Source organism: Somniosus microcephalus, chromosome 13, assembly GCF_052327205.1.
Source record: "Somniosus microcephalus isolate GS21.2 chromosome 13, FLI_Smic_1.0, whole genome shotgun sequence".
Classification (NCBI taxonomy): Eukaryota; Metazoa; Chordata; class Chondrichthyes; order Squaliformes; family Somniosidae; genus Somniosus; species Somniosus microcephalus.
This window is the reverse complement of record NC_140999.1, coordinates 16,595,816-16,610,589: the sequence shown is the minus strand read 5'-3', so window position 1 is coordinate 16,610,589 and position 14,774 is coordinate 16,595,816. Positions and strand designations below refer to the sequence as shown.

Here is a 14,774-nt window from a genome sequence, read left to right as displayed (position 1 = left end):
TTTTGCTATCGTACTAATGAATTTCTCTCAACTTGACAGACTTTTATCTTCAGATGACAATGCGGTGCTAAAGCGGCCCCAAATGTTCCACTCCCTAGTGTGGATACTGCCGCCTTGTTCTGGTCTCCACGGTAACCTGTCCAGGACACCCCTAATGCGACAGCGTGCCTCGAGGTAATTCCAAGCTTTAGCTGGGAGCAGGGGCGTTAAATCGGTTCTTGGGGTGGGGGGGCGATGCGGGTAAAGTTGCATTTATTGCCCAGCTCTACCGGCCCTGAGGCGGCGCGCTGGGCAATGGTCCAGTTAGGCTGCGCAGCCTTGCAGCGGTCTGGAGGTCCCGCGCAGGCCGCTCAACGGCTTTACAATGGAATTTGAATGAGCCGCCCAGCCCATTAAAAGCACGGTCAAGTCAGGACACCAATGTTAATGCAAGCAGACTGACAGTGGACCTGCTCAGCATGGTTAGCGTGCTATATGAACAGGCACTGGTTGAGGTGAGGGAGGAATGTTGGTCAGGATTCCTCTCTGATCTCATCTGAATAGAATGGAATGGAATCTAAACATCATCCAAAGGACAATCAGGACATTTACGACTACTCCCTCCTTTGTCTTCTGATTTCGGATGGAATATGGCCGCCACCTAGTTGGGGAGCGCACGCACACACACACAATAAATCAATCACAAACTTCACTCCATGCTTCTCAATCTCATCTAAATCCAGTCCTACACCACCATTCTTTCACTACTCCAATGAGATGCCAGTCAATGGGTGTGTCCAATTTGGCCTCTAAATGGCTGTCCGTTTGAGATTTCCAACTATGTACAACTCAGAACTATAGGACAGCAGTATTTAAGTGATTGTTAGACTAGCCATTAGGTGCTCCTCCTCTTCAGCAAATTTAGTTGTGTGCACAGTGCCCGTGACAAACTACCAACACTTTAATGTCACCTTCAGCCACAATGGATGAATATCAAGTTTATCACATTCACAAATTCTCACCCAACAGGCTGCAATCTTTAAGATGCCATAACCAGGCGTATTAGTTTATCAAATACTTTAGCAAATGGACGGTGTCAACACTTCTGATGGCCTTATTGGGCCATATTTTCCTCCGGTTATTAACTTGAAGACATGCTTAACATCTGCTGCTGAAACTCTCATCCCGGCCTTTGTTACCTCTAGACTTCACTATTCCAATGCTTCCCTGGCCGGCCTCCCATTTTCCACCCTTCATAAACTTGAGCTCATCCAAAACACTCTGCTGCCTCGATCTTAACTGACACCAAGTCCCGTTCACCCATCACCCCTGCGCTCGCTCCCTATCCGGCAACACCTTGATTTTAAAATTCCCATTCTTGTTTTTACATCCCTCCATGGCCTCGCCACCCCACCCCGCCCCACCATCTCCGTAACCTCCTCCAGCCCTCCGAGATCTCTGCACTCATCCAACTCTGGCCTCTTGCGCATCCCCGATTTTAATCGCTCCACCACTGGCGGCCGCGCCTTCAGCTGCCTAGATTAGCCGATGCATAAGCAGTGGAGCAGTATGGGTAGAAAGCATTAACAAATGGGTGGTGGCAACTTTCACCATCGCCTGGGCTTAATCTGGCGGAGCAGACCGCCTGCCCGGTGTGGAATCGACCCAATTATTAACCCGCCAGGTGAAAGTGAAAATGGTCTGTGTTTAGCTCTGATCTCAGGATTGCTCCTGTCTGAAAATGGGTTCAAGAAATTTCGTAATTTTTGTTTTAAGGGAGATTTTAGCTTATTCAAAGGTGCCCTTATAGGCCAATCATGAATTCATGCAGAATTGTGGGGGCGGGAGAGGGTAAATAGTCATATAGGCTAGAAGTGGAAACATTCTGTTTGCCCCTGTCCGAGCTCTTCCCCCCTGGTTCAGGCTCTTTCTCACTGTAGATTGTAACTGTATTTATTATGTTGCTGTGGTGGAATCAGTCAAACTGATACCCAGGATGGCAATGTTTGTTTTTTAAAATTGTAACGCACAGTAACGTATCACTGCTTTAATCATGTTTAATCGTCTCCACATCAGCCTGCTTTTTTTTTTTTTTTTTTTTTTTTATAAACTGTAGTTTCCCATTTTGGTCACTTTTATAATTCTGAGCTTTGACCACCGCACTAACGATCTGTACCTGGGCTTTCAATGACCACTTCCGTGATACAATGCAACATGTTTTCAGGCGAAATGATAACAGGAACACATCGGACACCCCTGGTTTAGGAGGCCAAATCCCAGCTGGAAGTGCATTGTGGGAAGCCAAGCCAGTGATGTCCCACCCAATAAATTTAATGGGCAAAAAAAAAAAAAAAAATCACAAGCTGTGCGCACGTGACATGCTCCCCACTGGGACTGCGGAATTTGCCCTCGAGTTTCATATCATTTTTATGAAGCACTTGTCGAAATGACGAGTCCTCATTTTGAAACCAGAGCACAAAAATCTAGGCCGACTCTCCCAGTGCAGTACTCAGGGAGTGCTGCACTGTCGGAGGTGCCGTCTTTCGGATGAGACATTAAACAAGTTGGCCCCTCAGTTGGATGCAAAAGATCCCATGGCGCTACTTCGAAGAGGAGCAGGGGAGTTATGCCCTGGTGTCCTGGCCAATATTTATCCCTCAACCAACATCACTGAAACAGATTATCTGGTCGTTTATCAAATTGCTGTTTGTGGGAGCTTGCTGTGTGTAAATTGGCTACTGCGTTTCCTACATTAGTGACTACATTCAAAAATACTTACAGCAAACTCTCGATTTACCGGCACCTAATCTCAACCGGCAAAATTCAGGAGTAGATTCAGGTAAGTTTTACTTCATATTAGTGGCCGTTCCTGGAGCTGTGGTTGTGTAATCGGGGTTCCTGCACTTGTTGCTAAGCAACAGGGACGCTTGGTTTGTGGCCAGGGTTCCTGCAGCTGTTGCTAAGCAACAGGGAAGTCTGGATTTGTTGCTGTGTACGGAGCTCTCGTACCTTTTAACTATACCTCTCTGTAATCCGGACTTTGATAGGACCGGCGTGGTGCCAGTTTGTCAGTGCCGGATAAAAAAAAAGTCTCCTGTAATTTGCTATAAAGCGCTTTGGCACATCTGGAGATAGTGAAAGGCACTATATAAATGCAATTCCTTCCCTTTTTATAAAAAAAAACAGGGCCATGAAGTCAGCGAGAAGTGATTATTGAACGACATCTGATTTTTAGAAGCATCTATTCAACCTAGGGTTGCAAAGGGGTGGAAAGTTTCCGGTAAATTTCCGGAAATTTTCCACGGGAAGTTTAGCTTGGGAATTTTGCCCAAAAAAGCACATGCTAGCATAATATTGTTTTTTTTTGTATTTCCCCACAGGTCCTCTCTTAAAATTACTAACAGAGATGGAATCTTAATTATTAAGGAATTTCTTAATCAATATGTTTATCTTCTTACTTGGCTTGTTTTAATAATTACAAGTTTTGCGTGTGACTGTGAACAAATGTGTCCTGATTGGTTGGATGAGTGGATGAGCAATTAGCTCCCTCTATTTGTAATATTTGCATATCAAATTGTGATTGGCCTGCAGGCATCTGTAAGACTGCTATAGTTTTTTTTTTTTAAGATCCAGGTTAGGGGTCCTGAGGGAAGTCATTTTGTTTTCTGCTGATGTTGTGATGATGCAGTAAGTAAATCAGACTTTATACCAAATAAACCAGTTACTTGTTGAACTCTGTTGTCCTTCAATTTAAAATATACAAAATAATACACTATTGGTGATGTAGCGTCGTGTGTACAGGTCATGCTTCCATCACATGGAGCATCAGCAAAAATGTACTCACCCTGTTGCAATCGTGCTGATCGACCGCAGTTCGACACACAGATGAATGCCCTTTATTTCTCTGCATAGAACAATGCCACGTTTACCATCGGATGTGTGGAAGCATTTTACCCCAGGCATTAAAGATGGAAAGACTGTGTACATGTGCAAACACTGTACAAAGCCATATGTAAAGAATGCCACAAAGATGCAGCAGCATTTATCCAAATGCAACAACTTCACTCAAAGCTCACAGCAGTCAGCCCAGAGTTCCTCTGCTTCCATTCAAGAAGATGATGGTTCTCATTCAGCATCAGGCTCCTTATCATCAGCAACTCCTGGCCCACTTGGAAGGTTCTTTGATACAATGGATAACCATAGCCAGAAGAATGCAGATGAGTGCCTTGCTCGAGCTGTAATGCAACAGGCTCACCCCTCATGCTCACAGCCAATGTGTACTGGAAGAGATTTTTCAATGTTATTCGCCCTGCATACGGTCCTCCCACCAGACATGCTTTGTCTACTTATTTGCTGGAGGCTGAGTATAACAGAGTCCAAGGAAAGCTCTAAGAAACAATAGCGATGGCAGACTGTGTTGCAGTTACTGACAATGCTGCGAATATGAAGGCTGCTTGGGCTCAAGTGGAGGAGGCCTACACTCATATTACGTCTATTGGGTGCGCAGCTCATGGGCTTAACCTGCTCCTCAAGGACATCATGGGTTTGAGAACCATGGAAGCACTGTACAAGAGAGCCAAGCAAGTTGTTAAGTATGTCAGGGGAAAACAGGTAGTTGCAACAACCTACAACGCCAAGCAAATGACAAAGAACAAGAACACCACACTGAAGCTGCCCAACAACACTAGATGGGGTGGTGTTGTCATAATGTACAACAGCCTTCTGGAGGCTAAGGAGTCGCTGCAAGAAATGGCAATATCCCAGTCTGGGGATATGGAAACCACCATCAAGAAAATACTGCTGGATGATGTGTTTTGGGAGAGTGGTTAGCAGCCTTAAACTACTCTCACCAGTAGCATCTGCAATTGCTCAGATTGAAGGAGATGACGCTGTCTTGTCAGATGTTCTCAGGCTTTTTACTGATTTAAAAGAACAAATCAGCATTGCCCTACCCACATCCCTGCTGCTCAAAGCAGGGGAGAAGGCAATTGTTCAATTCATACAGACGTGTCAAGAATTTTGTGTCAAGCCAATTCATGCTACAGCATACATGCTGGACCCAAAGCATGTTGGGAGACCAATACTTTCTGGAGAACAGATCAACAGCGCTTACAGTGTGATTTCTACCCTCTCACTCCATCTCAATCTGGATGTGGGCAAAGTTCTGGGAAGTCTGGCAAAGTTCTCTACCAAGCAAGGTCTTTGGAATGGGGATGGGATATGGGAATCATGCAAGCATATCAGTGCACATACCTGGTGGAAGGGACTTTGTGCATCTGAGGCCCTGTCACCTATTGCATCGGTGATACTCCAAATCCCACCTTCATCAGCGGCCTCTGAACGAAACTGGTCACTTTTTGGGAATACGCATACAAAGGTGCGCAACAGGCTGACTAACAAGAGAGTGGAGAAACTGGTGGCTATCCGGGCGAACCTACAACTTATTGAGCCAGATACAGAAGTGTCCACCACACAGCTAGACACTGACACAGAGGAGGAAATGGACACGTCAGAGCCAGAGAATCAGGAGGAGCAATGAGGAGTAGAAGACTCAGAAGACTCAAAGGGACAAAATAAGGACAAATTACAGGCTAAATAAGCTGACGCTCTTTTTATTTTATTTTAGATGGGTCTTTTTTGTGGGGGTTCAATAAAGTTCAAAATTATAACCTAAATAAAGTTTTGAAAGCCTGTTTTTATTTGTATGGAACAGTATGTCTATTTTGACGACAAAGATAATATAAGGGTCAGAGACAAAAACCATCTGTGCAAAAAAACTCAATTCCCAAAATTCCCATGGAACGTTTCCTCTTTTAAAAATTCCCAGAATTTTGCAACCCTAATTCAACCTACAGCCGATTTCCTTCATCATCGATGGGAGCGATGGCCAGATTTCTAACTGACAAAAGGGCACTGCTGGCCAGCAGCCCCGTGTAACGGTCGAGCTGTACAGGACTTTGTGAATGCATTGGCTCGTTTTAGGCAACTTGCAAAGCAGCATATTTTCTGTATTCAATGATGACCTGAAGAAAGACGGTGGGGATGTTGCACTTTATCCAAGGAGGCTTTGAGGGTGTCCTTGAAGCGTTTCCTCTGCCAACCTGGGACATCCCAGTGCAACATCCCCACTGACACCTGGGAATCACTGGCCCAAGACCGCACAAAGTGGAGAAGCATCCGGGAAGGCGCTGAACACCGAGTCTCTTCGCTGGGAGCAAGCGGAAGCCAAGCACAAGTCAACCCAAGCACCCCACCCACCCCTTCAACCACCGTCTGCTCCACTTGTGACAAGAGACTGTAGGTCCCGCATTGGACTCACCAGTCACCCGAGAACTCATTTTTAATGTGAAAGCAAGTCATCCTCGGTTTCGAGGAACCGCCTAAGAGAGCGAAGAAAGAATGTACCTTTTCGTACGATACAATGCTATTATTTGGAGGGCAGGGGTGCAACGTTCCCTCGAATTGTTTTTTGGGTCGCATGGCCCAGTCAAATAATCCATGCATACGCGGTTTTTGCATTTCAAAGCTGGTGAGCCGGCTGCGCAGGAGCTCTAGACAGCTGCATAGCATTAAGGGGCATTGGGGGTGGGGTTGGGGGGGGGGGGGGGGGGGGGAGAAGGAAGGAGAGGAGACTGTTGAAGCAGGAACTGCTGTGGCCAATGCACACAAGTTCTTAAATTGTGGTAGAGGAGGGAGTTTACATAATTTTTTTTTTATATAAATAAAAGAAATGTTTACATTTTTCTCAAAAGGTCAGAAATATACAAAAGTCTAGAGAGATTGAGGGCTTAAATAATTGTTTTAAAAAAAATTAAATGGGCTAGGCTAATTGGATATAATAAAACATTAACTTCGTTGACACAAAAATAAATCAGTGAATTGAACGCAGTGTAGACCATCTCTTACTAATCTATTTAATTTCAGATCAAGTTTATGTAACCAGAAATGAACAATTCAGCTCATGGGTTTCCAACAAGAATCCGTATTTCGACAAGAAAAATACGTTGAAACAAGGAAACAACCACAACAACTACTTGTATTTATATAGCGCCTTTAATGTAGTAAAACGTCCCAAGGCGCCGCACAGGAATATTTTAAGACAAAAAAAGACACCGATCCACAAGGATAATATAGGGCAGGTGACCAAAAGCTTGGTCAAAGAGGTAGGTTTTAAGGAGCATCTTAAAGGAGGAAAGAAAGGTAGAGAGGTGGAGGGGTTTAGGCAGGGAATTCCAGAGCTTAGGGCCAAGGCAACAGAAGGCACGGCCACCAAAGGTTGAGCGATTATAATCAGGGATCCTCAAGAGGGCAGAATTAAAGAAGCGCAGATATCTTGGGGGGGGGGGGGGGGGGGGGTGGGGGGGGTTGTGGGGCTGAAGGAGATTACAGAGATAGGGAGGGGCAAGGCCATGGAGGGATTTGAAAACAAGGATGAGAATTTTGAAATCGAGGCGCTGCTTAACCGGGAGCCAATGTAGGTCAGCGAGCACAGGGGAGATGGGCGAACAGGACTTGGAGAGAGTCAGGACACAGGCAGCCGAGTTTTGGATGACCTTAAATTTACGTAGGGTGGAATGTGGGAGGCCAGCCAGGAGTGCGTTGGAATAGTCAAGTCAAGAGGTAACAAAGGCATGGATGAGGGTTTCAGCAATTTTATATGCTAAAAGTAAATAACTACACAGTACATTTTAATATACCAAGCAGTTCCATCTTTGTGCAGGGACTTTGTAGGTAAATCAGCTTTGCCCCAATTTTCATTCAGCTATTACACAAATTGTGCGCTCTGCACAGCTGCATTGCTGAACTTTCTTCGGCACTGATATCAGTTAAGTGGCTCATTCGCCGTTTGAAAAGTGTTAAAAAGGATGATTACAGATGCATAGTGATTGGCCTTTTGTTACTGTGCTCACTAATGAAATCACATTGTATGAAATGGCTCATTTAAAAAAAAGACACATGCCTATCATTTTGTTAGTGAGCAGTACAAAAAAAATTATTAACCCTTTTCTTGAACATATAAAATGTAGACTAATGTTCTACCCAGTTATCACCCGATTTTAACATCTTACGGTCAACCTACACACCCTAATTTATTCCAGGCATATCCAGGATAAAAATGATCATCCTGGATTGAGGAAGAGAGCAGAGATTGAGCAGTTAAAATCACAATTAGCTATTGGAAAGCAACAAGCAGGCTAGATTCCATTCAGTTAGGGTCGCTACTGAATCAGGAGGAGGGAAGCCTCACAACAAGGCCCAGCTAATTTTGAATATAATTAGAGGGGCAGCCTCCCATTTGGAGGAACATAGCTCATCTCAGATGATTGGGAGAGCCGGGTGGCTATTTACAGTGTTAAGCCACATTTTACAAGGAACCATACAGAAATAAGCTTTCCTGCAATTGTGATATTTTGTGTGTTTAAAAAAAAAAGAAACTGGAATTTCTATTTAAAAAGAGCCCACTGTGGGGGTTCTTAGAAAAATATATGCGGCATCATGGAATTTCTCCAAGATCTTGTCAATTCATATGTTCCACAGGCAGGCACGGTAGAAGGGCCACTCCTCAAGGGTTATCGACAACATCCGAGGAGATAAACGTTGTCTCTGGTACAGGCGGTACTCTTTCAGGCTTACTTTAAGCACAAATACAAAAAGAAAATACTGCAGATGCTGGAAATCTGAAATAAAAACAAAATGCTGGAGATACTCAGCAGGTCAGGCAGCATCTGTGAAGAGAGAAACAGAGTTAACGTTTCAGGTCGATGAGTTCTGACGAAAGGTCATTGACCTGAAACGTTAACTCTGTTTCTCTCTTCACAGATGCTGCCCTGACCTGCTGAGTATCTCTAGCATTTTCTGTTTTTATTACTTTAAGCCCAACTTGACAGAGGCTCCAAGCACATCCTGGAGCTACACTCCCAAAATACTAATCATATAAACAGTGATGCACGTCTAGATATCCAGCACATAGTTACTGAAAAGACCTCTCTTAGCAGTGAGGCATCTGAAAGTCACCATGCATTACCAAACAGCAAGAGCAGAACTCTACACCCATAAAGGCCATAATTGCGAAAGCAATCTTCAAATCAATCTGGCATATCAAGTCACGTGTCAGATAAATCCAATCTTAGGGACCAGAAAATGCACCCAGAGAAGCACTAATCCAAGAAAGTGGAGAGGAATTCTTAATAATTGGAATAATCCAGTTTCCATCAGTCAATAAAAAAGTAGTTGGCTTGTTTACCAAGACAATGGGCCCTACCAAGATAAAATCCTTTAATGGCCCATTAGGCCAACACCCTATAAACATTTCTTTTACTTCCTCTTCTTGTTCAAAGGGATTTCTTTTGTGAAGGGCAAACCCAGTCAATATCTTTGGTGTACGTTATGATTTTTGTTCATTTGTAGATCTCCAGAAGACCTGCAGGAAATATTATGAATTTCCATAGTAGACTCCACAGCAACGCAAAACGCACAGAGCAGCTGGATCCAAATTGAAACCAGTTCAAGCTCAAGCTTTGGGTGCAAGTCTACTTCAAGTAAGGTATCATCAGCTGCTGAACAGTTCAAGATTTATAACAAAAATCATGGGTATTTAGACCCCAGTTAGATTCTCTTCAAAAATGTTCTTGAAATGTTGCCGATGCCAGCCCTTCCTTAGTTGCAGTGGCGGTGGGCCTTTTTTCTGAACTTTTAGGTAGCGATGGTTTTTAATACCCAAAAGGTTTGCTTGGCCATTTTACAGGGCATCAAGACACAACCACAGAGTGTGGGACTGGAGTCACATGTAGGCCAGACTAGGTAGAGTTGACAGGTTCCTTTCCGTAAAGGACATGGTCATAAAAATTCAACTTGTTCACCAAACTGGTGCTAGTTCACAAATTAAAGTCAATTCCACAACTTACCATGGTGAGATTTAAACTCAACTTCTGGGTTGCGAGTCCAGCACCATAACCACGACACTACCATCCCCATATACAAGTATGTACACACAGTACTCTGTGTCCCCCATGACTTGAAAGCACTATGGGGCCAACTGTAAATGTCAGACTTGGCTCCGTTGAAAGCACTTTCACCTCCGAGTCAGAAGGTTGTAGGTTCAAGCCCTACTCCAGAGACTTGAGCACATAATCCAGGCTAACTGCATCAAAAGGTAGCATCTTTTAGACAAGGTGTGAAACCAATGCCCCATCTGTCTTCTACTCAGGTGGACGTAAAAGATCCCACGGCACCACTTCAAGAGCAGCAGGGGAGTTCGCCTGGTGGCCCGGCCAATATGTGTCCCTCAACCAATGCCACTAAAACAGATTATCTGGTCATTTCTCTCATTGCTCATGGTCTACAGAGCAGTAGTGATACCCGCCCTCCTGTATGCCTCAGAGACCTGGACCATGTACAGGAGGCACCTCAAAGCACTGGAGGTGTACCACCAACGCTGCCTCCGCAAAATCCTGCAAATCCATTGGCAGGATAGGCGCACCAATGTCAGCGTTCTTGTTCAGGCCAACATCCCCAGCATCGAAGCTTTGACCACGCACGATCAGCTCCGATGAATGGGCCACATCGTCCGCACGCCCGATACGAGACTCCCAAAACAAGCACACTACTCGGAGCTCCGGAACGGTAAGAGAGCCCCAGGTGGGCAGAGGAAATGCTTCAAGGACACCTGCTGAGTCCAGTATAAATCACTGGACACAGACAACAAGAATAACTTTAACAGGTCTTTACTATTCGGAGGTCAGGGCTGAACTGCCCAGCAAATCACTACAACGTTTATATACCGGTGTGGCCACCACCGGTATTACAGTATACAGCAGCCAAGAGAAAGTAGTACATCTCTTAAGGTAGTTCTCTTAAGGTGGAACAGGTTACATACACCACAACACCCTCAAAGCCTCCTTGAAAAAGTGTAACATCCCCACTGACACCCTGGCCCAAGACCGTACAAAGTGGAGGAGAAGCATCTGGGAAGGCGCCGAACTCAGTCTCTTCGCCGGGAGCAAGCGGAAGCCAAGCGCAAACAGCACACGTCAACCCAAGCACCCCACCCACCCGCCCCTTCAACCACCGTCTGCCCCACCTGTGACAGAGACTGTAGTCACCCGAGAACTCATTTTTAATGTGGAAGCAAGTCATCTTCGGTTCCGAGGGACTGCCTAAGAAGTTGTTCATGTGTAAATTGGCTACCAAATTCTCCTACATTACAACAGTGACTACACTTCCAAAGTACATAATTGACTGCGAAGTGCTTGGGAACATCCCGAGGACATGAAAGGCATGATATAAATTCAAGTTCTTTCTCGCTTCCCCCTCGATTTGACAGCACTCTGGGGCCAACCGTACAATTTGGTGTGACTGGTGTGCACAGGTCTAATGCAGCTATCTATGCCAAACTAGTACTTGCAGCATAAGCCATCACTCAAAGGCTGTCTTTGGGATTCAAGCATTAATAATAAAATTATTGGCATCTTAATGTGCACTGAAGCTTAGCTGGAATGAATTGCAGCTTTCACCTTTCAGTACTTACTGCTGCGCTGTCGTTTATTATCCTAAAGTGAAGTGGTTTCCAGTAACATGCAAGCCCGGCACACAACTTTCAGTCAAAGAAAAAATCTCATTACCTGTGATACTGCGCTTGCAGAAACTGAAACTCATCTTTGATTCGATCACAGGAGTCCGAGGTAGTAAACTTCAACTGTTGTGCTGACTGTGATGGAGCCTTTAAAAAAATAAACCAAGGAGAAAGTTAATTAAGAGACAAAATGACTTGGGATAAAATTAGTCACACGGACCTCCGTGCACAGAATACAGGTGCAGGTGGGTGTTACGGATGGTACATAATATTGTAAAAATGCAGAACAAAATGCTGCTTCAAGAGTTATTGATGCTGGTCGCCTGATTTTCTAGTCTCAAAGCGATAAGAGTTCTGTGACAAACTGAGGAGATTTCATTAACATGCGTGTCAAACAGTACAGTACGGTAGCATAGTGGTTATGTTACTGGACTAGTAATCCAGAGGCCTGGATTAATGATCCGAGTTCAAATCCCACCACAGGTAGCTGGGGAATTTAAATGCAATTAATTAAATCTGGAATTTAAAAAAAAACTAGCATCAGTAATGGTGGCCATGAAACTACCGGATTGTTGTAAAAACCCAATCTGCTTCACTAATGTCGAAGGAAATCTGCCATCCTTACCCGGTCTGGCCTATATGTGACTCCAGACCCACAGCAATGTGGTTGACTCTTAACTGCCCTCTGCAGTTCATGGCAGCGGCTCACTACCACTTTCTCAAGGGCAATTAGGGATGGGCAATAAATGCCGGCCTTGCCAGCGACGCCCACATCCCATGAACGAATAAAAAAGAAAAAAAGTCTGTACGCGAGAACCAGTGCTTGGTGATTGCCTTGAGCTTCTCTCAATCTTTAATGTAATTTGTGTGTGGGTATCAAATTCACCCACACCCTACTAACTATCCCTTTTTTCTTCCCCTCCCAACCTTTCCGCCCACCCCCCCTCCCCGTCCCCTGCTGTCCTGAAGGCATTGATTGCTCGCTGCTTTTGGGTGCATGGCAGCCAGTTTTCCCTCCACTATGTTGCCAATGTCGCCATTCTTCACGTTTTGAGCCTACACCGTGAGCGATGGCAAGTCATTCAACTGTAGGGTTAGAACGGGAGAACTGATCGAGTCATCACCCAACACTCTTACATGTGCACCTTCCAGCAAAGGTAATTCAACAGTAATCAGGAGCGGGAACCCTGGCTGATTTCTCCTTCCTCTCGCAAAAGATGTGCCAAGGCTAATTGGGCGAGATCAGCTAACGCTAACGGGCCAGGAATGGAGCCGATGACCTTACTTGTCTTGCTAATAGATATTATAACGCTTGGATTTATATCAGCTCAAAATGTCTCCAGACACCTTACATAATGAAGAGCCCCTTGAAGTACAGCGAGTTTTCACAGAGCTCATGGTCTTAACGAGCTGAGCCAGTGGCAGCCTCAACTATCTCCTCTTAATTGAGATAGCCCAATATTAAACAGCAATTGCACGTAAGGTTCCCAATGAGGAAATTAGTTGATTTGCTATTCCACTGAAAAACACCAATGCCAAATTCAAATGGAAATGTAGCATTTCCATTTCTGCTCAATCCAAATGGTCTCCTCAGATCACAGTTGGGACAGGGAGGGCAGATGGTCTGTTGCCAGGTCTCTGTCAATGCGGTTCTAGAGCTGAGCAAAAAAAATAGCACACGGCAACCACAGAAGTTCCCTTTCCTCCCAACCACACGGATTGGAACCTCAAATGATATGGGTTAGTCAAACTGTTACATGCATGTTGGGACCAAGGTTCTCAATGTATTTCTGAAAACTAGCATCTTTCAGCATAAACATAGTCCTAGATAATGTTTGTTATGGGTCAGAGGGGAGAATTGATTAGAATGGACAGCAGGCGAATGGGAACACCACCACCTCCAAGTTCCACACCATCCTGACTTAGATGTATATCGCTGATCCTTCATCGTCGCTGGGTCAAAATCCTGGAACTCCCTCCCTAACAGCACTGTGGGAGCACCTTCACACGGACTGCAGCGGTTCAAGAAGGCGGCTCACCACCACCTTCTCGAGGGCAACTAGGGATGGGCAATAAATGCTGGCCTTGCCAGCGATGCCCACATCCCATAAAAAAAAATTTTTTAAATAATTAATATGGGTTATGCCTGTCTAGAATTAAGACATTTAAACTCCAATACACGCGTCCAAGTGCGTTGCTTTGGTCTTGGTCAAGTGTTAACTACAGCAGATAGTGAATGCAAATGACAACCAGGAGTGGCCTTGCTGCAGCTCAGCCAGCTTTGATTGCCAGAGGCCGAGGAAGGCAAGACAACTCAGTGAAGTGCGAACGTAGAAAACAAGCACCAAGTTAAGAGAGAAGAAGAAAAAAAAATCACCATTCTGGCATGGCGTGGTGCATACTGAAAGATGGCCAAACGGTGTTTGAACAGGCCAAGCGGTACTCGGCTATTTCTGGCTTTCAGTAGAACTTTCCCCCCCCCCCCCAAAAAACCCAGCAGGGCTGCCATCACTCAAGCCAGAGTCCGTCGTCAATGCAGTCAGCCATTTTTAAGTAAGTCGGTAAGTGTAAAAAGGTAGCTTATAAAAAGGAGGCTCAGAGTGCATGGCCAGTCTGCCGACAAATCCTCCGCTTTCCGCATGCTTGGCACACAATTTAAATATCAATGTCCTATGCATTATTAAAGGCACCTTCGGTTCAAGCTACATATTAATGGCTCCAGTATGGGAAAACAATTTCGATGCTGGAATAAATATGGCCTCCGGCTGCTTCAAACAAGAGATAATGTGTTCGCCGTTTCAACACACAACCTGCATGGTCTCACACTACTCTGCTGACGGTGGAATGAGCTGTGCTTTCAGGAGTGCAGGTCAATCGCCTTTTATTCCCCACAAGCAACATCAGGTGCATTGCATCTTATTGGAATAAAATGAGAAAATCTAGATGAAATGGAAACCGACAGATTTAGAAATTGCAGAAGTGTTTTCCTCTTGTAAGATTTCTACAGATACTGAAGAATTGAAGTTCTTTTTAATAAAATTATTTTTTTCCCCCTGCTTTTCTCGTCTCCTCTCCCCCACGGAAACATTTGTGCCCACAGAGTCTTGAGCAAACCCAGTTAATCCTTGAAATGGTCAGAATGTGCATGTTGTCTTACTCAACGGGCAGTAACGGAGCAGGTTAAGAGTTAACCTGCCTTTGAGGTCGGTCGCTCGCTCAGACT

At 44.8% G+C, this 14,774-nt stretch overlaps 1 protein-coding gene across 2 annotated transcripts in view; it reads right to left on the bottom strand.

Annotated features, from left to right (window-relative positions):
* chico overlaps positions 1–14,774 on the bottom strand; it is a 127,830-nt gene that overhangs the window by 84,500 nt on the left and 28,556 nt on the right. For both annotated transcript variants that reach the window (XM_086004558.1, XM_086004559.1), the window contains exon 2: positions 11,601–11,698. In XM_086004558.1, the coding sequence (XP_085860684.1) occupies positions 11,601–11,698 (98 nt within the window). The remainder of the gene's footprint in view (positions 1–11,600; positions 11,699–14,774) is intronic.